The sequence below is a fragment of the Oenanthe melanoleuca genome, chromosome 9 (genome assembly GCF_029582105.1).
Source record: "Oenanthe melanoleuca isolate GR-GAL-2019-014 chromosome 9, OMel1.0, whole genome shotgun sequence".
In the NCBI taxonomy this organism is placed as follows: Eukaryota; Metazoa; Chordata; class Aves; order Passeriformes; family Muscicapidae; genus Oenanthe; species Oenanthe melanoleuca.
Window position 1 is genome coordinate 5,592,954 of NC_079343.1, and position 25,076 is coordinate 5,618,029.

At 50.5% G+C, this 25,076-nt stretch overlaps 1 protein-coding gene across 3 annotated transcripts; it reads left to right on the forward strand.

The window, feature by feature from the left end:
- Positions 1–44: 44 nt before the first annotated feature.
- On the forward strand, positions 45–24,400 carry C9H3orf70 (chromosome 9 C3orf70 homolog). 3 transcript variants are annotated; one of them, XM_056498306.1, is made up of 3 exons: positions 45–1,913; positions 2,835–3,780; positions 21,297–24,400. In XM_056498306.1, exons 2-3 carry the CDS (start codon positions 3,708–3,710, stop codon positions 21,848–21,850), a joined length of 627 nt encoding a protein of 208 aa, XP_056354281.1. In that variant the 5' UTR covers positions 45–1,913; positions 2,835–3,707; the 3' UTR covers positions 21,851–24,400. The 3 variants fall into 3 exon arrangements, with proteins under 3 accessions (XP_056354281.1, XP_056354282.1, XP_056354280.1); XM_056498307.1 differs by lacking the exon at positions 45–1,913 and having other exon boundaries at positions 1,920–3,780; XM_056498305.1 differs by lacking the exons at positions 45–1,913; positions 2,835–3,780 and adding an exon at positions 3,893–4,237.
- The last annotated feature ends 676 nt before the right edge of the window (positions 24,401–25,076 follow it).

Here is a 25,076-nt window from a genome sequence, read left to right on the forward strand (position 1 = left end):
TGGTGTCACGTGAGATAGTGGGAAAAAAGCAAATGTGCTTGGTTTTTGTTTTCCCCATCCCTTCTTTACATGGTGCAATTAGATAGTTTTCCTATTCCTGGAGGAGTTTGTGTCTGAAAAGGCTGCATGCCTCTTGTCTAAATACATTTTATTTTGCCCTTTGTCTACTCCTGTCCACCCGTGGGTGAGGGAGCAAAACTGAGGGCAGGAAACCCATCAGGAGTTACAAGGCAAGCCAAGTGCCTGGTTCCAGGGAGGACTTTTCTCCAGGATTGGAGAGGGAGCCACTCTAGGCCCAACAGACTGGGGCAGTTTGCCCCAAATCACTCGTGTGCCACAGCTGAGAGCAATTCAGCTTTGCTCAGAGGTGAAGCACTACCACATGAGCAGGCTCTGTGTGACATGTTACACAAGAGCCCTGGCTGTGCTGGCTGCTCGTTCATCCCCAGGACAGCTCTGGACACGATGCCCTGCCCGGGCCAACCTCTCTTCTGCTGTGCCTCGTGCCCTGGTGTTCACCCGCCCTGGGGATCAGCTGGGAAAGGGCAATTCCCTTGCAGCAGAGGCTGCAGAGCAGAGGGTGTGCCCTTCCTCTCGAGCAGCAATGTTATCTCAGGATAGCACCAACTCCTACTGGGGCCGAAATGCTTCTCGTCACCTGCAGCACCCGTGTACTGGTGCCTTTGATGGGTCCGTTTCCCTCATCAGGAATTGCTGAGAACAGAGGTTATTCACACCAGTAATATCTCTCCTGACAGAAGTTCATTTGTCAATTCGCATCGACCAAAGCCGCCCAGCACGGATCGTTGTGTCTGCCTGACGTGGCAGCAGGCAGCGGTGACACTGCTGCCGCCGCGAGCTCCGTTCCCAGCTCCGGGAAGGGGGGCAGTGCGTGGGAGCCCTGGCCTCGGGCCTGCCCCGCTCCCGGCAGGCGGAGCGAGCCAAAGGGCAACCACAGCTCCTTGGCCCCCAGTCCTGCACGGCAGCCTGATCCAAAGCCCTTGGTGCCTGCTGACAACCACCAGCTTCTGTGAGCTTCTTTGGTAAATTGTTAACAGCCTTGCACAGTCCCCATCAGCTCAAATGTGCAGTGATACCAGAAATACACCCATAAGTGAAATGTTTCTTCATTTAACAGGAGAGAACACAGCCCTGCACAGAGGAGAACTTGATAACCACTTGGTACAGGATTAGTTTTCCCACCTGTCTTTTCAAACCAATTAACCATTTTCACTCAGTAGGAAAATATCTGTTAAAAATGTTTTCCAGGTAAAACCATCCCTACAGGTGAGGAGCACACTTTCATGTCTGACTATTCCAAGCTGACATGAGCCGAGGTTATACAGTTCTCTGGCACGGTGAGGCTGTGGTGACACACAATGTGAGCTGGATCCAGTCCATCCTTAATCTTTGGGTCCTGCTTTTGCTTTCATGTGCTGTCTGGCTGCATGTCTGTGCTTTCTGCACAGCGGGGTGCTTGCTTTCATTCTGAGGTGATTCGTTGTCAGTGTCGGCCCTGTGAGCACCCCTGGCCTCTCTCATGCAGCTGCAGGATTGTTAGATATCTTTAATTAAGTCAGTGAACTCTGCCAGTGCAGCAGATGCCTCCATTAACTGCTCAGCCACAGGCATTGTGCAAAACAGGGCGAACGGGAGTGCACCAAAGGGGAGAATTGCCTTAGCTTTGATCAGAGTGCCCTGCGGCACCGGCCCTTCAAAGGGAGGCAGAGAGCTCCCTGCCTTAGGCCGCTCAGAAGTGCTGTCCTGCAGCGCACGCCCAAATTGGATGGGGCTCTTCGGTCTCGCCAGAAACACCTACTCCTTTCTGTAACCCTCACTTTAGCTGCCTTCTTTATTTCTTTTGAACAGAAAGTGATCTGACGGCCCAGGCTGGTCTGAGAGCACTTCTGGAGGTGAGACAGTACTGGAGAGGAAGGACATTGTGCCAGCAGATAAGTGTCAGTTTTCCTTGAGCCAGGGTTCTCGTGGGAGCTGAGCTGCATCCCTCGTTTGTTGCTAGCAGGCTCCAGGGAAGAGGGGGACATCAGGGCAGTGTCAGAGAAACACCTGGATTCACAACGTTTCTCTTCTGCTTGCAAACAGCTGAGCAAGGTCCTCAATGTTTGCAGATTTCAGTGGGATTTCAGCAAAACAAAGGCAGATAAGCCTCCAGGAGTGTCAGAATACTCTTTCCAGTGTAATAAACACTGGAGACATTTAAAATGTACAGGCCTGTGAAGATCTCCCACTCCTGGTGACCAGTGCCAAGGGAGGCTCAAAGCCCCTGCTCAATTCAACTGGGCACCCCCTCCTCCCAGATAGGCTGAGTTTAATGGTGTAGCCATTCCAGATCCGAGGAGGTGAGGGCACAGCTGGGATACAGTCATGGGGCACTGAGGTGCTGCAGGAGGGGACCATGGATGAGCAGGAAGGGCCAGCAGCACTGCAGAGACCAGGTCTGCACTGCAAGTCAGGGATCACAGTCAGAGGCGGTTCAAAGCCTCAGTGCAACTCTGTGCTCAGCAGTTATGACCCATATCCCTTGGTCTGACCCATAAAGTGTGGAGCTGATCACAGCCACACACCAGCAACTTGGCTGTTCTTAAGCCCTTATTGGCAAGAAGCAAATGGTTCTCTCAGCACACATTCAGGAGGGTGTACAGGATGGGGACCTCTGGGATCTATCCAAGGACAGACCCCATATAAACTGTCTGGGAATATTCTGGAGCACACAGAAAAATAAGTATGTTTTGATGGTTTCTGACATAGACCTATTGGGTATTGTACAAAGGTAAGGGACTATGAAAATGACCATTTGATTTCTCTTCTAACAGAGACCTGACTTCAACTCCCAGTGCTGAGCAGAGCAGCAATAAAACTGCAATTTTCTTTCAAACATAGCAGGGAAACAAGTCCACCACCATACTTAGGAAACAAATAATATAGCCATGGTTCAAGATAAATCCAATCTTTAATTTTGGCATAAAAATATGATTGTTGGAAAATAATAATACACTTTCATATGTTTATTAGCCAAAATTATATCTGCTGATTATTTTACAAAATGAAAGACAAAGTTTCTCAGTTTTTTTTTAATCACTGTGTGCTTAGAAAGAAATGGGTTTCTGAATTAGATTAAGTAGCATGATGAAAAAAAAGCAACTAAAACCTGCCTGTGCTGCGGGCCACTTTGCAAGCAGCTCAGTGTCCTGCTCCATTGGCTCTGGCACTGTAGGGGTGATCTGTGTCCACCTGTCTCACAGACTAGCAAAGAGCTGCACGTGTGGAGTGCCCCAGACCGCTCGTAATCGAGGCTGCTTGCCTGCTGCCCACGCTCCCCGGTGGCTGCTGTCCGGTGCCAGGGTGCCCGGATCCCATTTATCAAGCCCGGTGGTGTCTGGAGAGGAGCTCCACATGGCCAGGGGTGGGCTGGGGGGAGCCTGGCAGCCGGCCCGCTGCCCTGCCGGGAGCCGAGCTCACTCGCCCGGGGCTGGTGGCCCGTGCGCTCCGGCCGCCGCAAGCGCCTCGGGAAGCAGCGAAAGGTCACAGCGGCCACAGCTGCCGGCAGCGCCCTCGGGCACCGGCCCCCGCTCACCCCGCCGCGCAGGGCTGTCCACCCAGCCGGGGGACACAGCCACGGGGCACGGCCATCGCAGGGCACGGCCGCCAGCGCACATCGCCATCGGGGGCACGGCCAGCTACGACCTATGAGGGACCACGGTCACCCGCAGGGCACTGCCACCGTGAGGCACGGCCATCGAGGGACAGAGCCATCGGAAGGTACGGCCATCGGGGAACAGCGCCCCCGGGCGCTGCAGCCATCGGGAGCTGCGGGCGGTGCTGCGGGCCCGGGGCGGGCCCGGGGCGGGGCGGGGCGGGCGGCCGGGCCCTGCCGGCGGCGCTGCCCCCGCGGCGCTGGGCGGGCGGGCGGTCCCCGCTGCGGCTCGGCGCCTTCTCCTCCTCCTTCTCCTCCTCCTCGTCCTCAACCTCCTCCTTCTCCTCCTCCTCCTCCTCCTCTGGCCGCTGCGGCGCGGGGGCTGCGGGCGGAGCGGCGGCGCCATGAGCGGGGCGGCGGCGGCGGCGAAGAGCGAGAAGCTGGACGAGGCTCAGGCGCTCGCCCGCAGCTGCGCGGGCAGACCCGACTTCCAGCCCTGCGACGGGCTCTCGCTCTGCGCCACCCACAGCCACGGCCGCTGCTTCCGCCTGCACTGGTGCTGCCACCTGGGATGGTGCCACTGTGAGTGAGGGGGCGAGGGAGCGGGCGGGGGGCGCGATCCCGGCCGTCCCCAATGTCCTGTCATGGAGCGCACTGCTTCACCGTCCGTCCCGTCCCGTCCCGTCCCGCGGCCGGGAGCAGCCCGCTCCCGGAGCTGTCCGTGCCCTAGTGGGACCCTCACCTCGGGCGCTGCTCCCGTAGCGGCAGCGGCGATGCCCGGAGAGTTCTCTCGGGGCCTGGAGTCCCAGTGCCCCTCGCCCCCGAGAGCCGGCCGGAGGGTGGACTGTGCATTGGCTGTGCACCGCTATCATTCGCACCCGCCACTTCATTCTCGGCGCTAATGGTTTTCTTTTTACAGGCATAAACCCCTTAGAGCAGAGGTAACTGCTTTAGGCTATATATAGCAGATAGCTTCAAAATCCAGTATTCAGCCAACTCTGGTGAAAAGGCGCTCAACGACTTTAATATCAGTATTCAAGATCCTGATGTATCTAATCATGGAGGCTGAGACTGAACTGTGGATGTCCAAACATAGTTTGATGAATAATTAATCATGTAGAGCCTTGAAGAGCAGGCTTTCCCAGCAGTGTGTTGATGCGAGGTCAGGAAGTGGTGATGGAGCCATGTACTTGGGTCATGTTGTGTTCTGGAGATCTTAAAGCTTGGATGGTCAAGGTTAACACTGGACCCTTATGTGAGGGTTACTTGGTAACATCCCTCACATCCCATTCTCCTTTTAAATCCATTGCCATTGCCATCTCTCCTTGCAATTTAGTCACCTTCACGGATTCCCCTTCACATGCACTTTTTGCAAATTTTGTTTCACAGGGGAAAGAGGCTGCCCTAAACGCAATTTTTGTTTGGATGAAAGCTTCTATATCAATTAAATATGCATTTCAGGAATTTTGCCTTGACTTGGGATTCATTTGAAAGCAGTTCAGGACAAAAGGTTTTCTTCTGTCTGTTCCCTGAGTAGTGTGTGGCACAACTGGCTGTGTGAGAAGGTGCCACAGTCACCTGTTGCACAGGGACAGGGGATGTCTCACTGGTGTTTCATCAATAACACAAAGGCCTTCAAGTTATGACCTAGATTCTTCCCAGCATTTCCCTGGTCTCAGTTATTTGTGGCCACCATCAAGATAAAAAGCTTATGAGTGCTCTGGAGTACGGGGTCAGAGCTCAAAGTGGTGCTTATGAACTGGAGATGTTACCCAAAATCATCTGGGAATGGGATAGGGAAGTCAAACATGGAACTGGGAACACCTGGAGAAGTGATTGCAGAGGGGGATCTGGGGATTAGGATGGATCACAAACTGCCTGTGCGTCAGCACTGGGAGGTCTGTGTGGCAGAAAAGCCAAACCCAGAACCCCAGCCTTCGCTTTGGGATGCATTACCAGGAGCATGGCAAGCGTGCAATTTAATTAGTCTCTTCAGCTCAGTGATGAGGAAACCAGGCTGATGGGCTGAGCTTTGGACTGAGCTTTGAGTGTTGCACTTTGTAGAGCTGTAGGAGAATTGGGGAGGAGATCACAGAGATCAGCTTAGAAAAATATGCTTTACAAGAGGGTACAAAAGAAAGGGTTGTTTGGTCTGTAAAAGATGGAGGGAGAGAGGAAGGGATTGATGAGCTTTGCAAAGTGTAAGGTAGCCTTGCAGAGCAGCTGTGTTCAAGTCCTTCTCTGGACAGACACAGCAAATAACCAAGTATCTCTTACCTGTGACAAGGAGAGTTTAGGTTTGGATATGGGCAAATACCATAACTAGAAAGAGAAATGCAGCAGGGGAACAGAGTACTTGAGAAGGTGAGGAGTCATGGTCCGTCAGGGAAGGCTTAGACTGGTGTCTCTTAGTCATTACATGGAGCTGCTTCCCTCTTGGAAAGAACACTTGAGATCCCATCTGACCCTTTGCTTCTTTGTGGCAATTACAAGATTTAAAAATAGTTACAGCATTTGCAAGAAGTACAGATTTCCTTCTCAATTCCTTCTTTATGGCTGAGGAAAAGTTAAGATATCTTTGCCTCATGAAACCAGGATTTTAAATGGAAGATTTTAAAGGAAGTCACACACTTCATTGCCTTGTTTAATCTTCTGAAAGCCATGGTGAAGCGTGCTCCCTTCTTGCTCCTCATTTCCTAATGCAAATTTCAGAGCTAAGGATCTCTTTGTATCCTGCTCCTGTGGAATGAGTTGAGTTGGACTTAAAAGGGGTAAGAATGAGGTCTATAATGGGAAATTGTATAGAGGTCAGAGATGTAATTAAACAGCATTGGGAGATACCTTGCATAAATGCACTGCTGTAATACCAACTTGGGAATCCTCAGAAGGTTCTTGAAAACGCTTTTTGTGACTCTTAAGAGCTGTATTGGGGAACAAGAACAATTAAAAGGGCCATTGAAGTATTATTTTCTATCAGTGGCCAAGGTCCTGGAGAATGTCAACTCAGTTAAAGTGCACTTACACTGAGAAATTACAAAAACTCACCATGCCATGATGAGTAGATTGTCTCCTCATGTGTATTCAGGATCACATCTGCTTACTTCAGTGACAGGAGCAATTTAGCGTTGCAGAGCCACTTGGCTATGGAAGGAATAATTGAGAAAAAACCCAGTCTGAATTCCCCAAAGCCATTGTGGTTGGCATGCTCGAAGTGAGCAGCACTGTAGGCACCGTCTTTACCTCAGATGTTTCTCTGTCCGTAAAATGGCAATAATAGCTGGCAGGGAGATCAGAGACTGTTTGGTGTATCCAAACAGTTCTGAGAGCCTCAGCTGCCCTGGGTGTCTGTACAACTTCTGTGTCTAAGCCTGGAGTTTATTTTAGGTCCTTTTCAGTCTGTTTTGGGCTCGGTGGGGAGCAGATTACCCAGCCTGGTGTTTCTGTAATGCATTGCCGTGCATGGGGAGCTCAGAGCCCAGGTACAGCCTCTGTAAGAGGTGCTTGAAATCCGTGCAGGACAGGTGTGCCTGGGGAGGCTGGGATGGAGGGTGCTGCATGCCCCGGGTGTTGCTGCAGCTGCCGGGCTCTGCCCAGGAGTACAGGAACACCTCCTCCCTGCTGCCATAGCTGTCCTCAGCCCCGCTCCCCTGGGTGCTGCCAGGAGGCTGTGCCACTCCTGTCTCCACATGGAAGCAGGGTGAGGGCTCAAGCCCCAGAGTCCTTTCCTAGCAAGTAAGAAGGTGTTGGTCCAGGAGGTATTTTTGACTTCAGCCTCTGTGTTTGTCCCACTACACATTTCCCCTGCTTGCTCTGTGCCCTGCATGCACCTTTGCCAGGGTGGCAGGCCCCTGTTCACCTTCCTTCCCTCGCCTCTGACAGCCTTTTGAGGTTTTGTTTATTAGGTGCAAGCTGAGAGCCTTAAATTACTCTGATCTACTTTTTCCAGAGCCATAGAAAACATGCCAGAGGCAGGTCTGCAGCAAGGTGCCTGCCTCCGTTTCCTCACCTCGGGATTTCCACTGCAGCTGTGATTTGCACTGATGCTGGCTGTGAGGCTGCTGGCTCTGAGGTGGTACCTGCTTATGTCAGAAAGGATCAGATCCTCAGGGTTTCATCTGTCCTGACCTGACAGCAGGACTTCGACTGCATTTTGCTAATTTTACTTACTAAGAATTAACTGTGAGAGAAGGCATCATTCTTTATACAATTAAGAGCATTCTCTTGCAACTGGGTTCATTTGTAATCTGAGTATCTTGCATTTTGTTAAACACCCTGCAAACCCCTCGGTACATTATGCTGCAATTATCAATAATACATGATGAATCGTGGTTCCACAGCAGTTGCATCAATAGACAGTAATTGTGCCACCTTGTATTAGCCTTTCTATGCTTTTCTTCCCCCCTGATTCAGCATCAAAAGAACAGGCTTTTAGCTCTTTAAAGCTTCTTGCATATCTTATATTGAAAATTAAATGTAGCAAATAAATTTCAGTTTCACCACTTTTACAGGTTCAGCTGTTTGGAACGTTTACAAGCAAACAAACCAAGCATGGGGAAAGCGTGAGATCCCTGTTGGGTGGTCAGGAAGGGAACACAGTTCCCTTAGGCAAGGCACAAGATCGTGGTGGCAGGAAAGGTTTTAATACACCTGCTCCCCCAGCCCTGCAGTTTGCTAGGTGGTGGATAGCACTTGCAGGTGTGCCTTGGATTAGTTTCTCATTCCCTGGCATGCATCACAAATTATGGCACTGTTCAACGGGAGTTTGCAGCCAGACCTGGCAGGTTCTGCATGAGGTCAGGCAGCCTGGCAAGAGATCCAGGGAACTGTCATTTTTCAGCCAAGAGGAGAAAATGGGTTTGTTATGGGTGGCATGCCACAAAGGGCATGTGTTTTCTGGGTGGTTTTGGGGAGGAGGGCTTCTCTAAATTGTGCCATGCTAGAAGTAGTCTGGGAATGTAGAACTAGAGTACATTTACATTTGTTGTTCACCTGAACAGGCAGCCCAGGGTTTCTCTTGGCTCTCAGAGCTCCATTGCTTCTTCCCAGTGTCTGAGGGCATCCGGCAGAGACACAGTCCCTGTGCTTGGGGTCTCATCAGTCCCAACTATGTGCTGGCCAGGGGAGGGGTTATCCCTTCCCATTGCCCACAGCTGCAGCCAGGGAACGAGGCAAATCAGCGAAGTCACTGCACCTGGCTTTGCTCTGAGCCAATACTGCACCTCAGATTCTTCTCTGCTTCAATCACCAGTGGTTTTCTTTTATAATATTTTTAAATGAAAACATTTGTTGTCTGTCGCTAGTGAAAGTTCTCTGTCAAGGCCATCCTCAATTAAACCTCTTCCAGGGAGAAGATGTGGTGTTTGTGCATGGCACCTCCTGCCTGCTCTCTGGCAGGTACACACCTGGCTCAGGTGCAGGCATTTTCCCCTGCCATACAGTGATGTGTGCAGCACTTCAGTATTTCTGTGCACACCAGCAGCATTTCCAAGGTGTCTCTCCCCCTCTCCAGTGACAGAAGCCATCAGCAGGGGCTCTGACAATCTCCCAAGCCCATGTAATTATTCAGACCCCAGTCTGCCTGTGGGAACTGTGAGGAGGGAATCAGTGAGGGAGCTGTGACAGAGCTGGTAAGTGAGCTGAGATGGTATGAAGAAGAATTCAGGTGCATCCTCAATAGGATAGGGCTTGGGGATCTAACTGCTGCTGCCTGCAGCCCTGTGTGTTAGAGGAGCAGCCACAGCCCTGGAGTCCTCTGCAGCGCAGCATACACTGTACATCTCCAAAAGCCTTGTTCTCACTCCAGTGGGTTTTCCTTATGTTGGTTTTTGTGGCTGCAAAACTTGTTTCCACATCCAGGAGGGAGCAGAAGGGCAGCGGTGCTCTGGTGCTCTGTGTCCCTGTCTGCAGATGGGGATGGGGACTGGAAGCAGCCAGCCTGGCAGTGCTGATGGCAACTTGAATTTCCAGCAGTACTGCTCCACAGGGCAAAACTACATCCTGATGACTGATTTGTTAGATAAACGGGGAAAGGGAGTTGTAACATGCTTCTCTGAAATTCTGAGTACTTGGAGGAGCTCATACATTTTTCTTCACAGAAAACTCTTGTCTAAAGCAGATGGAGCAGTGGAGCTAGGAGCTCTAAGGCGGGGAATTCCCAGAAAACACAGCTCTCCTCTCTAGAAGGAGAATAACCACAAATCCTGGGACAAATAGGCGTTTTTAATTTACTTCTGATCTAAAAAGGATTTGAACATTCATCCTGTTAAGTCCATGTATCTGCACAGAATGTTTGTGCACGGAGCAAGGCATTATGCCAAGTGCCAGGCAGGAGCTGCAGAAAGGTGGATGTTGCAGCTTGTAATGGGGAAAGACTTTTAATGAGGATTTGTTGCCTGTGGCTGTGCAAGATCTTCTCTTCACCTGTATTTTGAAGAGCTATGATATTCCAGCTTTGTTTCACTAAGCTGTATACAACCAAGGAAAGGATGTCAGCTTAATATATTCTGAAGGGTTACTCTAAGGGAAAACACTGCCAGTTTTTATGGGTGCAGCATCCCTGACCTGGATGAGATTTTAGTCCTCAGGTTTTAGTTATAATCTGGAAATCACGGTATGAATGTACCATTGATAAGAAAACCCACATGTATCGATTCCTTTTACCCTGTAGGAATGTCAGCACCTCAGCATTCATTTTGAATCCTTACTATAATGTTTAGAGACATGCATGTTCTGTTATTATTAACTAAAGACCAGATATCACTTACCAGAATTAGACCACAGGAAAATCTCTGAATTCAGTCTACTTGCTTAATGTGGCTCATAGGACTAACTCTTGTACAGCTTATGTGTGATGGAACAGAAATCACTGCACTACTCTTTCCAAAAGTCTAAGAAAAAGGGACCTGTGTACCAAAACATACCCTGCCAGCCAAAAACTCATCATGCATGACTATGAGGCTGTTTTGTAATCTGTCTGTCCACCTGAGAGGCATAATTCACAAAGAATTTTATCCGCTTGTTCCAAACTCAGTGATCTGCTGGTAAGAGCCCCTGAGAGTGGCAGATAACTGACACCCTTCCTCTGTGGCTGCATGAAGGGTTAAGTGCTGGTTTTGTGAAGCCTGAAAGGACAAGGCTGGGGATGTTTCCTACCAGAAGCAAGTACCTCTGAAGAAAAAGTTCATTAATCTTGTGTTTTGTCAGCTGGTGGATTTGTCTGTGAATTCAGGGTGTGGTGAACCCTGCACGGTGAGGGCTGGGCTTGTGCTCCTGCTCAGAGGGCTTCCTGCTGGTGAGAGGCTGCTGGCACTTTTGTCACTGCAGAGGAACAGCCTAAAGATAAAGCCTGCATGGAGCACAGTGCCTGTGGCGAGCGTGTGGTTTCCTTCCTGGACTCTGCAGGTGAGGGAATCTGTTTGCCAGCCTGGATCTGCGAGCCTGCTTAATGCCAGTGCCCAATGCAGAAGTGCCTGCTGTCACATCATCCTTCCTTCCTGGTTCTTGATGGATGTTTCATGGCTTTTAAATGGCTGCCTGTGGTCATAGCCTTACATTGTCCCATGAGACTGAGTCACAAGATTGTTGTCGCTGTGACTTCCATCCTGCAGGTCTGCAGAGCTGGCACTGCTCAGGTCTGCTGGAAGCACTGAAGAGGCCCCTCAGGTGCTTGGCACAGCACCTCCAATTTCCTGGCAGCACCTGTGTGCTCATCAGGAACACTTTTTGTCACCACTTGTGTCACTGCAACCAGCAGGGCCGGGCTTGTAGAGCAGGGGCATCTTGGGGTGTTTTATGTAATAGCTTTCCGTTTAACCAGTGCTGCTGTACACTTCATGACTCACTGCCAGCCTTGTAACTTATTTCTGCACACTGGTGAGGCTCTACTAGAAATTTGTGTTTTTATAAAGGACAAAAAGCAAAATGCTTTACTCACAAACAGTGTAGATGTTCCCAAACTCCCAAGAGCTGTCACAGTGTGGGCTTAGCTGCTGATGGATGGCACAAGCTCATACTAATGCAAAAGCTGCTTGACAGTAGATTGGATTCCAGGTAGAGCATCTCTCTCTCTCTGCATGTAAAGTGACCCTGGTTTAATGTGTTGTGGTTTTTCTTCCAGCACCTCCATGAATTTATCTGCCCACAAGATACAGAGTATGTTTTCATAATGGCTTTGATTCTTCCACTAATCAATTTTTATGTAGTGACTGATCACAGAACTCAAGAAGTGCAGTTCATGCAATTTGGAGGTGTTTTTGCCAATAGTTGAGTATATTCACATAGATGGAAATCAAAAACCTACTGGGAAAGTGAAAACTGATTGCTTGGCAACTGGGCCTTGTTTTTAACATAGCCACACTTTAATTTAGGCCATGTAACAGTTGGAATTTATATGTAACCTACGTTGTAAAACAATTTCAGCAAGAGGCATGCATTTGTATTCCTGTTCTCACTGCTGGCTGTGGAGCTCGAGAGCCCACACGTCTGCTCTTGAAGCTGCTTGTTTGGCTGTGTGCTTGCACCCAGCCCTGAAATGACTCCCTGCTGCACCCAGCTCTGTGCCAGGCTCTCTCTGTCCCTCTCCCTGCCACACATGATGCTGGTGGACACTTGTAACTGCTGCAGGCAGGGTGCTTGGCTGTTCCAGGCTGCAGAGCTGCCTGGTTGGATTTCAGTGCTTTTTCAAGCCTGAGCCCCACTCCAGTGTTTGCACTCACTCCCTTACTGCCTCTGCTGGTCCTTGGTGAAAGGCTGGGACAGCATCAGGTGTGCCAGGGTGGACTGACAACTCTTGCAGCCTTCCTGCAGTCCAGTAGCATTACCCCACCTGTAGGCAGGGCAGGTGGAAGGACACATTCACCTTTTGCTTTGTTTTTTCTCTGTGGGCCACTAGATCTTGATCTGCTGGCACAGGAGCCATTCTCCAGCTGGTCCTGTGGGATCTTGACTCTCTGCATGTGAAGCTGAGGGTGATGCTGTCACCTCTGCCAGCGCTGTCTCACCCTGCCACAGCAGAGAGCTGTTTGTGCTCCCAGCTGTGCTGTCCAGGTGCTCCTGCAATGGCTCTGTGTGACACAATGGCTTGATGTGATATCCACCTGCTCCACCTCCAGTAGTGGTATCTGGGCTTCTGTGTGTTGATGCAGAGCATTGATGGATCTCACACCCCTCCAAGGGGAGCGTTGGTGCCCATGCTTGCGCTCCTCAGCTCTGCATGGTGATATGTTTTGGCACAGGCAGGGAGAGCAGTCCTTTAAATTCCCCAGGAATGGCTTCTCTAGAGGCTTGTGATAGAAATAGCTTGGTTTGAATGGTGTGTGAATGGAGATATGTGTGAGGCACCAGGAGCAGCTCTGGGACGAGGGTTCAAAGAGTGTGTTGGGAATAAGGACCCTGTTCCCAGCACTGAAGCTGAAGAATGTGGTGGTGTCCAGCCTGAAGGCTCCTGCTCCCACACAGCCACTGCACAGATGATGTGTCAGCAGGAGGTCCTGGGCTCTGGCCACGGGAACAGACCAGCACAGGTACAGCACATCCCATGGGCCACTGTTTCTCCTGTCAGCCACCAGGAAAACACTGTTGCCACAGTGAGGTGTCTATTCCAAGCTGTGAAACCCAACCTCCTGCCCCAGCTGTGCCCTCTGGGTGCACAGTGCAGGTCTTTGAGAGGACTTTTCCTTCAAGGACCTGGTGAGCTGTTGTGCTTATTTGAGAATTCCCAAGAAAACATTCCATCGTATGCAGAGGCTCAGGGTGCCCCCCTGCAGCACGTGCCACACACCTGGAACACAACTGGATCTTGTGTCTCCAGTCCCTTTGATTTCCAGGCAATGCCATGGTTTTCTGGGTAGTTTGACATGGAGCTGTGCTTGTGTTGCTTTGTTTCCCTATCAGTACACTGCCTGGCTGCATGGAAACCATGGGCTGCTGAAGCTTGAGCAGATGGTGCACAGGGATGGGGTTGTAGAATAAATATTTAGCACTAAGCCATTTTTTGCTATTTTCTCTACTGAATTTTAAAAATAACTAGTGTGACTTGGGGGATAAAATTTCTCAGAGGAATTTTAAGAAGTGGCTGTTCTGGCCTTTGGGGGTGGGTTTGGAAGGGATGTTGGAAGATGAATATCTCCAACATAAGGATGAATATCCTTGGGTGGTGTTGCCCAGCTGCTGTGCTGGCAGAGGTAACCAGGGCTGTGCCACTCTTTCCATGCCTGTGCTTCCATGTTTTTGGAACCCAGCATGGAGCTGGGGTGAGTAGCACCTGTGCTATGGGTGACATTCTCCAGATACTGGAAGGAAAGATCTTCTCAAGAGTACACACGTGGTGTGTGCTTCTGCTCACTGCTTTGTTGGGTGTGTTGGTATTCTGTTCCCTTAAAATGGTTAGTGAGCAAATATGGCCCCTTTAAGAAGTTTTATGGCTGCATCTCTCAAGCCTTCAGGGTTGCTTTTTCTTTAAGTCCAGTAAATCCTTGTAAGCAATGAGAGTAAAGAGCATGGATGATGGAGGAAGCTCCAGGGTCTGTTTGCATTTAAGTGTTACCTGCTCTTAAACTTATGTGCACAGAAACTGCTCAAAGGCTTAGCTCACAGCATGTACTGTCATGATCCTTTTTGTATATAAAACAGATCAAGACAAAAGGACATTAAAGTACAAATTTGATGAGGAAAAACTTCCTGAGTGTTTTTCCCCCCTCCGTGCTGGTTTCCTGTGAAAAGCGTTGAGTCAGGGGCTGGCACAGCTGTCTGGCTGTACATCAGGGAGGGAACACCTCTCCTCCTCAGGAGAGAGCTGGCAGCTGTATGGAATTGCTCCGAGGCAGCCACTGCCAAAACATTGCTAGGCTGGTTCTCCTCTGTGCTTGCACGGGGTCTGGAATGGGATGGATTCATCAGTGCTCCAATGGAGGTGTTCTGTGAGAAGGAGCTGTTTGCAGTGATACATTTCTGTTAGGGCAGAGCCTGCCAGCCCTTCCTGCTGCACTTCCAGCCTGCTCAGGTCCTGGTGCATGGCTACTTTTCCTGTTGTTCCTTTGCTGAGTTGATTTGTGCCCTTTGATTCTCTTCTGTGCTCCCTTATTGGGCCTTCTAGTTCTGCCAGAATTCCTGCAGGTATGCAGAATGTTCTGTTTGAATTCCCCACACTAGAAATTTGTTTGAGCAATCTCAGTGCTTTTTCAAAGTTGTTTGGACAAAGTGCAAGGCAGAAATACCACTTGCATTGAGGTGCTGCATATCTATATCTAAGAGACTTCTTCAAGGTGGACAATCATTTCAGTTATGCCTTCATTATAACCACCAATGGCCCAGTTCAGCTCTACCTGAGCCTGGAAATCTGGCAGTGCCTTAGTGTCCTGAAATTCATTTCCTTTGGTGGCTCATTCCACATCTTTTGTTCACCATGCAGCCCATGAGGATTTGCAGGATGTTTATTTTACATGATGTCTATTCCATATACCACAAAGAAGTGCAGACTGGGTGAGCAGTGGGGTTTTTCACATGTGCCATCTGTAAACATGCTCCAGGTTTCTCCTTCCATTTGTTTTCGCCCCTCTGGAAAAGTTAGTACTGTGCTCTAAGTGTAGTTTGGAGTTGTGATAATCCTTGGCGAGTGTTTATGGGCAGGACAAGCTTTGTTTGCAAGGGCTTGTTGTTCCAAGCTGTGCAGGTGACTGGAGAGAGGAGGAGGAAAGCCAGGGTAGTCAGTCCTTTTGCCCACTGTTCAGCTGGCAGGGCTGGAAGGCCATGACCCCAGGTAGGTACTCAGCTCAACATCCCACTTCCTGATGGAATTCTACTCTGCTGGGCACTTGGCAACAACTGGTGTGGTGGGCAGCTCCAGCAGGCTGAGGATGCTGAGTGCCTTCCATAAACCTGTCCAGGACATGCAGCAAGCTTGGCCTTAGTCTGTGAAGGAGAAAACCCTCCCTTGCCCCAAGGTTCTGCTGTGCCAGTGGTGAATCTCTACCTGGTTCCTTCCTGTGCCCTCCGATTGGGCTGGTGAACCTGTGCCATCCGTTGCCCTGGGGGGCCCTGGAAACCCAGGTGGGTGTGACAACCTTTGTCCTGCCCTGGGGCCGCTGTGCCAATGCCAGCAGCAGGGCACCACTCCTGCTCAGAGCGGGAGCTCAGTCACTGCCTGCCAGACAGCAGAGTGCTGCCATCCACACTGTGCCTCCCCAGCAGCCAGGCTGGGCTCCCCTGCCACACCCAGGAGATGTGGAAAAAGTGCTGCCAGAAGAGTGCTTGGTTGTTCTCCATCTCTTGCTGAGAGGAAAGTCAATGCTCAAGAAGCTCATCCCCAAGGTTTCCACACGCAGAACAGCTGTGCAGGGAGCTCCTTGGAATAATGCAGAAGCCCTCCGAGGCAGCACTGTCTCCTGTCACACATGCATTATGAATGCTTCCTTTGCCTTCACTCCTTCAGAGCTGTGTGGTATTTAATTAGAGGGCTTTTATGTTCTTCATAGTGGGACCAATTCCCCTCCCATGTGAGCTGAATTTTTTAGCAGGGTTGCAAGTGGCAATAGCAAAGTCTGGCAGAGCTGGAGTGAGAATCCCACTGGACTTCACAAGGGGGGAATCACTGGTGCTATTACACAGGTGCATGTTCAGGCAGCACCAAGTCACCAGGATTTGAGCAGCAGCTCCCTGCTAGTGAACAGGACACATCCCTCCACACCATCACTTGGGGCCTGTAGCAGCCATGGACTGTGCCCTGGGGTCACAGCTCCAGCCCCTGTGGAGCATCCACCACAGCCAAAGGCACAGAAATTCCATTGGGATCAGAGCCAGTTCACCTTCAGCCCACCTCTGCTTGGGACTTCCACAAGTGCTCAGCCCACACAGGAGCAGTTGCTAAGCTGAGCCAGGTCACATTCAATAGCTGCAAGTAGCAGGTCTTCGTTAACCTTGCTGATTTTTGGAGATAGATGAGCTGGCAGATGGGAGGCTGTAGAAATATTTGTTCCAGCAGCTGCAGGGGGAAGAATACATATGAAAAAAAGCTTTTATCTTTCAGTTAATAGTTGTCTAAATGCCTTGCATACAAACAAATATCCATGGTATGTATTGCTGACTTAGGCTTGTAAGATCCACAGCTCTCTCTTACCATTTTCTGAAGTGCAGTGCAATTCATGGTGTTATTTATTAGGACTAAGTCTTCCTTTAGAGAGGGTAAAATTTGAGAATTTGTTATAAGAAACCTCCCTTCTGAAAGCTGGACTTTATTTTTTTCCAATATGTCAAGCATTTTAATGAGTGTTAAAGGTAAACCAGAATGCTGGGATGGAGAGAAGTGGAAAAGAATATTTTCCAGCCGCATCTCTGCTTATTTCATGGTTATTTTGTATTAGCCACGGAAATTGCTGTCGTTTTGTGTCTGTTTGGTGAGGATGCATGCAGACTGCCCAATTAGCAAAATATCAGAGAGAAGTGACCTCGTGGCTTGTTTCTCAAGGCTTGATTTGGGGTTTTGGAAGCAGGAGGCTCTATAATACAGCTTCCAGTCAATCAGCCACAGAGGTCTGGTTATTAGTGCCACAAACATAAAAAATTTTCCAAGTTGCCTGAGTTTGCTGGAGATGTGCAGGTGATGATAGAGCTCCCTGCTCTGCTGGATCCTGCCTTAGCCTGCTGGCAGGCTCACTAGAGGCATGGAGCCAAGGCTTTGGGGAACAGCATCCATCCGATTTGGCAGTAGAAATCCTATTCCTGTGCACAGAGCAACAGGGAGAAGAGCACTGCCCAGCACTCACTTCCTTGGACATAGTTAAATAGTTATGTGTTGGCTGTAGCATGTGCCAGGTCCCTGAGGATTTGGTTTGTGTGCTGGCACAAGGGCCAGCAGAACAAATGGAGAAACAATTGTCCCTTTCTTGTCGTGCACAGGCTGCTGTCACTTCAAGGGGTCACACAGAGGAGCAGTGTTGGTGGGGGATAATGCCCCGAGCATGGAGCAGACTCAGGGGCACAAATGGTTAAGTGTAGCCTATAGACCTATTTTGGGGTCTCTCATTTTATCATCTTACCTGTCAGTCAGTGGCTGTCATGGACAAGTAGACTTACCATGGCAATCATTCTGGCAGAGAATGATTTCACACAGTTGCTGTTTGCAGGAGAGGAGCAGGCTTTTGTTTCCCCTGAGCCCTTTTGCCACAGTGGTGGAAAGTGCAGAGCCAGAATTGTGACATCTCTTCATTCACAGCAGCTCTTAAAGTGCACAAGAACTTCCCAAACTTCTGCAAATGCAGCACATTTCTTTTCACAGGATTTGAAGTTTGATTTTTGGACACGTGTTTGACACGTGCAGTATTTTTCCTTCACCACCTTCTGCATAGGCAGTGCTGGGGAAGCGACCCAGGAAACAACTTCGGATGCGGTGTCTTGTGTGGCATCTGTATTTGTGCAGAACTGTCATTTACAGGAGTGTTCATCAGCACAGCACAGAGTTCTTCAGCCACTTGGAATAAATAGGCTATAAGTTCTGAGCTAGTGTATTAGATGGGATGGAGCACAATAGGTGCTTAAAGTACTGTTTTATCACAGACTGTTGCCTGCTGTTCAGAGTCAGCAAAAATACTGCTGTTGATTTCCATGGGTATTTGATCAAATTGAGATGAAGTATAGGAGAGCCAGAGGACTCATGCTTCTAGGGACATTTCTAGTGAAAAAGCCTGGCAATCCTGCAAGCTGCAGGTGTGGGGGGCAACCTTATTTCTAATTTCTGCATTTATGTTTCATAGGCTGCATCCTGGCTGATGTGTTTCTATGTTATGTAGGATGAGGAGTGGTAATCGAGGCTGTGAGCACAGCGTTGTCCATGATTCAGTCTGACAGTCCCAGTTCTGAGCACCTGGTCATGTTTTGAAACAAGTTTAATCTGTTTAAAATTGCTTCTAAACCCAGATAAGACTTGACAAATTTGTACCAGAATTCTAAAGAAATGTAGGAATCAATTGACATAGAAAATTCTCATTGCTGTGTGTTGGCTGGTTCCTGCTTTTCCCTGGCAGAGCTTGTCCTTGGAACTTGAGGGACATTTCAGCCCCTGTGGGGTCACACAGCCAGGCTCTCACATCCTGTGCTGAGGGAATGGCCACTCTTTGTTGCTGCCCTGGAATTAGTGCCAGCAGGGCAGTCCTGAGACACACAGGGAGCTGCTGTGGGCGGCTGCACTGGAGGAACAACCAGCTGAGCTCCCAGCAGCTCCTTGGCTGACCCGGCCACCGCTCTTCTTCTTTTCCCAAAAGGGGAAAAACAAACACCAAACAAGTAAAACTAAGGAGTCTTTGCTTTACCATTCCATGCCCATGCTGAAAGCTTCCTTGGCTTAAATACGTTACTGTCTATTCCCAACATCTCTCAGCTTTCTGCCAGCACATGGGGCTGTTTTAAGTGGAAAAACAGAGTCCTGTTGTAGAGACACTTTTTTTCTTCATCCTGGTAAAATCTTCACTGGACCCTTCATTGGACTCTTGAAATAGAGGTGGCACAGAATTGAGTTGAAGAAATGTTTTTCACCAGTATTTGGTTTTATTTTATCATTGGTTGTCAAAGGAGCCCAGAAGCACTCCAAATCTATGGATAAATAGAGCATAGTGGTTTCAGGCAAGGGCAGGCTGCACTTCAGTTTCCATGAGCTGAATTTATCAGACACTATATCCCAGCCAGCAGCACAGTAATCATCAGCTGTGGGGCTTTGCAAGGCAGTGGCATATTTAATGTTCACTAATTTCACAGAAGGATTTCTGGGAAGCAGCAGATGGCAGGAAGCTGTGGGCTGCTGCTGTGGCAGTGAGGGTGAGGAGCTTCCTTGGGAAGTTCTGTCCACAAGATTTGAGAAACCTCCAAGGGACCCCATCGCTCTGAGACCACCAAGGATCTGTGCTGGAGGAGTGAGAGCTGTGCTCTGCCTGTGGCTGTTGGATGCCAGCACTCATTCCTCTGAGTCACAGCAGGTTTAAGAGCTACACCATGGCAAGTGGAGAGGGTGGCTTTGTATTTTTTGTCATCTAGCCATAAGCAGACAGGGGAAAAGCTTGAGTTGTTGTCACTGAGCTTTCCCCGTGGCTCTGTTAACAATTACCATTGCGCAGATCGCAGGGAGAAAACATTGGATGAGGTATTCGAGGGGAGCTGGTCAAAGCTATTCAGGCACTTCCTCTGCTGCCAGCTCTGGCTGTGCTCTCCTCCCGTGGCACGCGGGTGGGCTTTTCCCTCGTCGTGCCTGGAGCCTCTCCCACGCTGCACAGCTCTTCCTGCGGTTCCGTAGCCTTTCTGCTGTGCTCGCTGTCCTTGGGCTCTGGGGGCTGGAAGTCGTTGCCGACTTTGACATGCCCCGTTTCCCTTCAAGCAGCCTGGCCGGTGCTCGAGGTTGCCGGTGACGTGCCGGAGCTGGCAGAGCACAGGCTGTGCGTGGGCCCCGGAGCGCAGGCATCGCCGCACAGCTCTTCTCAGGGCTGCCGGGGATTCCCAGCCTCGGGGGGGTGGTTTTCTACTGCGGAGAGGCTTTGCAGGGGGAGCGAGCCCTTCCCTGGGGCTTACAGCATCCCAGTCTAGTAGGGTGTCCCTGCCCACAGCACGGGGAAAGGAGCTTGGTGATCTTTAAGGTCCTTCCCAACGCGAGCCATTCTACAATGCTCCAAAGGAATGGGGAATTAAGGGGAAAAGGCTGCATCTCTGAGCTGGAAACACACCAGCACTGAGCCTTCCTTAATGCAGGAGCTTTCTGTCCCTCTGGAGAGCTCCGAGCACCCGCACAGCCCCTCTGTGCCTTGGTGCATTCGCTGCCTGTGCGAAGCAGGACCTGCAGCGCGGGCAGCAGAACTTCCGACAGCCCCACCACTCACAAGGCTTCTGGAAATATGTGCTTTCCCAGCGGATGAGCCCCTGGGGAGACATGAATCTTTCAGAGGCTTCATGCAAATAAAATGCAGCATTTTCCAGTCTTAGGCATAGCCTCAGGTTTCTCAGTTTTTCCTGACATAGTCCCAATTTTCTGCTCTCTTATTTATTTCTGTTAGTGAAGATGTTCAGTTCACACTTTGTTCTACTCAATATAACCAACATAATCCTATTTTCTTACTACTTAACCAGATAATCAAGATGCTAAAAGCTTCTATAGCTTGGAAATTCCCTTATTTTCTGCCTTTAGTCCCCAGAAACAAAGAAAATGGAATCACAAGCAAGGAGACTCACTGGAATAATAATATTATAATAAAATTTTGATCATTGTAGCAAAGATGTAAGCTAGAACTTACATGTTATGTTCAGTGGAGGGAAAAAAGCCTCTGAGAACCTTGTCAGTTTTCTTTCTCCTGGAAGGTGGAGTGGGCAGACCTGGCATCTTTCCTACTTCCTGGCTATGGAGTTGTGCCCCTGGAGTAAATTGTCCAGAGTTAGTCATGTCCTACAGCTGTACTCGAGGCACAGACCGGGAGGGGAGCAGCACTGGGATACAGGAGGTTGTGGTTACCTGCAGCATTAGGTGTCAGAGGATCCATATCTGGAGAGGCCATGAGAGAAGCAGCAGCTGCTGCCGGCAGGGAACTGTTGGTGGTGTCCGAGCGCGTCAACATCATTGCTTCTGCTTGAGCTCAAAGACAACAATCTTCAAACGCTGCTGCTCTTGTCCCCGCAGGTAAATACGTGTACCAGCCCATGACCCCCGTGGAGCAGCTCCCCAGCACCGAGATCCCCGTCCGCCCCCGGGAGCCCCCCAACACCATCCAGATCTCGGTGTCGCTCACCGAGCACTTCCTCAAGTTCGCTCCCGCCTTCCAGCCGCCGCTGCCGCCCGAGGCGCCGCAGTTCTGCACCATCGCCGACCTGTTCATCGACAACTACCGCGTCAAGTGCATCAATGGCAAGATGTGCTACGTGCAGCGCCAGCCGCCCGCCCCGCACAGGGCAAAGCCCGACGACGGCTCCGGCCACAACGCCTTAATCACAAAGGAGAGCAATACACCAAAAACAGAGCACTGCTCATCCCCCTCCAGCTCTGAGGACTCCGGCATCAACGCCGTGGGGGTTCACTACATGGAGTCGTGTGACGAGGACACGGAGGGGGTGGCCGAGCTGAGCTCAGAGGAAGATTACAGCCCGGATAGCAGCTGGGAGCCGGACGAATGCCCGCTCCTGTCGCCCTCGCAGTGCGAGATGGAAGTGATTGAGACTATAGAAACCACTGTGTGACCACACAAGTCTGCATCAGCCCAGTCCACTTCTTTCTCAGTAATGTTGCTTTTGTAGTATTTCTATTTTCTGTTTTTTCTGACAATCCCTTTTTTCCAGTGCACTTGATATTTCAGATTCCTGTCATGGGAGCGTGGTCACAGGACTTACATATGGTGAACTAGCAGCAGCCTGAGCAATTTTAACACGTTCTCAGCCTGATCAGCTCTCCCACGTCTGCACGTAAGGTAGTGACAAATCTTAAGACTTTTCTAGCAGAAATAGGCCCTTTTGTTGGTCTGGGTTACCCCACACACAACTTCTCACACGAGGACGTGCCACTCGAGATGTTTCCACCCATCGGGTTGTTGGCAGGGACCTCAGAGCATGGAGGTGCAGGCCTGGAGCAGCAAACTGAGGTGCCCTTAGACTTTCTCAAACAGCTACACGAGGCTCCTCCCATCTCTCTGTCCTGGTGCCTCTTCCCTAGTGCTGGTGCGACCCTTCTCCAAGGCTGTCGGCACCACGCTTCCAGCAGGGTGAAATGGCAGGCTAGAGAATGCACAAAGTGCCTCCAACTTTTCTCCAGGCTATGCACCGAGCAGCTGCTGAGGGAGGCCAGGCTCTGAAATCTCCTGAGAAGGCAGGTCTTGCTCTGGAGGGGGATGAGTTACCTGGATCCAGCTGGTCCCTTTTCTCTGCCTGGATCTTGGGAAGGGGGTCTGGCTTTTGCAGGTGGGCTGGAGGGGGAGCAGGCAGAGGTGGGGCATGGCCATCTAACCAATACCACACTGGACTGGGGAGCACCAGGACAGGCGAAAGAAGCGACTACCTCCGAACACCCGCGCTCAGCTCCGCCTCTGCCTCTGCCTCCTCTTGGGCTCTTTGGTGCCAGACACTCAGGACCAAATGGCCTCAGGGTCTGCATTTGCCTGAAGATTAACAAAGTTTAAACAAAAAGAATTTTAACAGCCACACCACTGTGTCGGCAGAGCTTGGGGACAGCGTGGAGATGCCTCGGGGAGGTGGCATGCGAGCTCGTTAAAATACAGCCTAAGGTCATCCTAGTGGAGAGAGGAGGCTTTGGCTCCTGCTCCCTTGCTCCCAGTCCAGGAGCAGGTTCAGAGCAGGGGTCCCTCACCCAGCTGGCAGTGGAGCTGTCTCACAGGAGGTTCAGTTTCAGCCCTGCTTGAAGGAAACAAAAATGTCGCTCCGATTCCAGGCAGCTCCACAGAGCTGGAGCCAGTAACTCCTGTGTTCCTGCAGTGTTACTGCCGTTCTTTGTGTAGTTGCTGTTTGCGTTTCAGAAGTCCCTGGTGAATCCAAGGCTGTGTAAACGTGTACAGTTAGTGACTGATCCTAGATTATAGTCTGTGGTAGAGGATGGCTCATCTCTCACTGTATCCTGACAATGTATTCCCAATTTTATACACTTTGTAATCAGTATCTTTAGAAGACATTTAGGCAACAGTGTGTGTCTGTGCACATGCGCGTGTCTAGGAGTTTCCATGGGTGGATATAAAGTAATGCTGTACTTTTTAGACTAAGACTTTCAGACAAAAATAACAGGTTTTATAGTTTTGATGACTTACATAAAAACATGCAATGCTTGTGAAATGAGGAATTGGGCCATTGCATGAACGGATACATTCTCACAAGGCACCTGAAAATACTCTGTTTTTCTGAGGGCATTTAAACAAAGGCTGTAGTAAAACTAAATAGGATTAATTTCATTTTTAAGAGCGGGGTTGTCTTTCTTGGCTAACTACAGTTTCTAACAACATTTTTGGTGTCTTTGGACCATTCAGGCACATTCCATAGGTAGAAGGAAACATTATGTATAAACCTACAGCATTTATTCATATTTAATCTTTCAATTGTAACCTGAGTGGAGAGCTGAACTAGCTCGCTCTCATGCCTGGCCTCCGAGCTTTCCTTGTAGAAAGAGGAAGGCTCTTCCTCCCCTGGGAACAACTTCTCATTCCCAGGCAGGATGGGTGGGCCTTTCCCAAGGGCAGGGAGCTCCTTGCCAGTTCTCCCGGGGCACCAAGGGCAGGGAAGGTGAGCAGGACCCCCCTACCCAGCACAGCTCACCTTGTTTGCAGGCAAGCAGGAGCCACAGCCCTGCCTGGGCACTGGCTGGGAGCGCGGTGACCTCGGGGGGTGCTGGTGGCAGAGACTCCACAGGGTCCTGGCCCCGTCAGTATCCATTCTTCCTTAACTGTAAGTAATTAGCAATACCCACAAGCTGTGAGTGTCTCCTACCCAGGATTTGTTCAGATGTCTTAAGCACAATAAGCTGCCTCTTCCTTCTGTTGTTCCTGGAAAACGTCAGGGGCGCTCTGGGGAGTGCTGGGGCTGCTGGAGAGCGCTCGGGCAGGGCCCAGCCGCGGGGATCTCCCGCTCCATCACACACCCGCCTCGGAACACGCCCACCGAGAGCGGGGCTCCTTCCTTTGCACAAACACGGCTCGGGCCATGTTGTCGCAGCCATGCCCTGAGCTGGCTGCTCCCCCAGCCAGGGAGAGGTGTGTGTATATTTCCTCTTGAATAAAATACTGAACAACTGGCCTCCTGCTTGTCCTCACTGCCTGTGTGCTTTCCATGCTAGAGAGAAGCATTCTAGGACTTCCAGCAAATGAAGGGCTGCTCACAGCTTCAGATGGCAGCCCCAAAGCCAGGCAGACAAAGGGAATAACCAGGGGGAGCACACCAGGCCCTAGTAAGTGCTGGGACTGGTGAGCAGCCTCATGGCCCAACTCTGACTCCCCTGGAAAAAGAGCTGCCTCAGCTGATGTGTGGCCAAATTCGGCTCTCTGACCTACCCGTGCAGGTATGGCTGCAGGCAGGACACATCCCATGGTAGCTGAGCTCATGGGCAGGAGGTGAGAACACAGGGCATCTTGGGCCCAGGTACTGGCACTGCCCAGATGATTCCTGGTGCTTCCATGTTCCTTGGAGGCAGCTGTGCTGCTCCATATTCCTGCCATTCTGTATGAGCTCTGCACAGATCAGCCACAGGAGAGCAACAGCCACTTGGTACTATGTTCTGGGAACAGCTGGAATGCCAAGGGCACCCCAAAACACTCAAGTGCCAGGGCTAAAGTGAGCAGGGAGAAGAAGGGTGTATATGACAGCACAGAAACCCCACCAACACTGGGTTGAGGTGCTGAGAGCAAAGTGCTAAAGGTTCTGTGATCATCTGCCCATCACACCCACTCTCTACCCCCTTGCAGCCCCTAAGGGC

Bases quoted from the DNA above. Each gene is read 5' to 3' on its own strand.
- C9H3orf70 (XM_056498305.1), top strand. From the start codon at position 4,060: ATGAGCGGGGCGGCGGCGGCGGCGAAGAGCGAGAAGCTGGACGAGGCT. The intron at 4,238-21,296 runs GTGAGTGAGGGG...TTGTCCCCGCAG, and splicing joins CCACCTGGGATGGTGCCACT to GTAAATACGTGTACCAGCCC.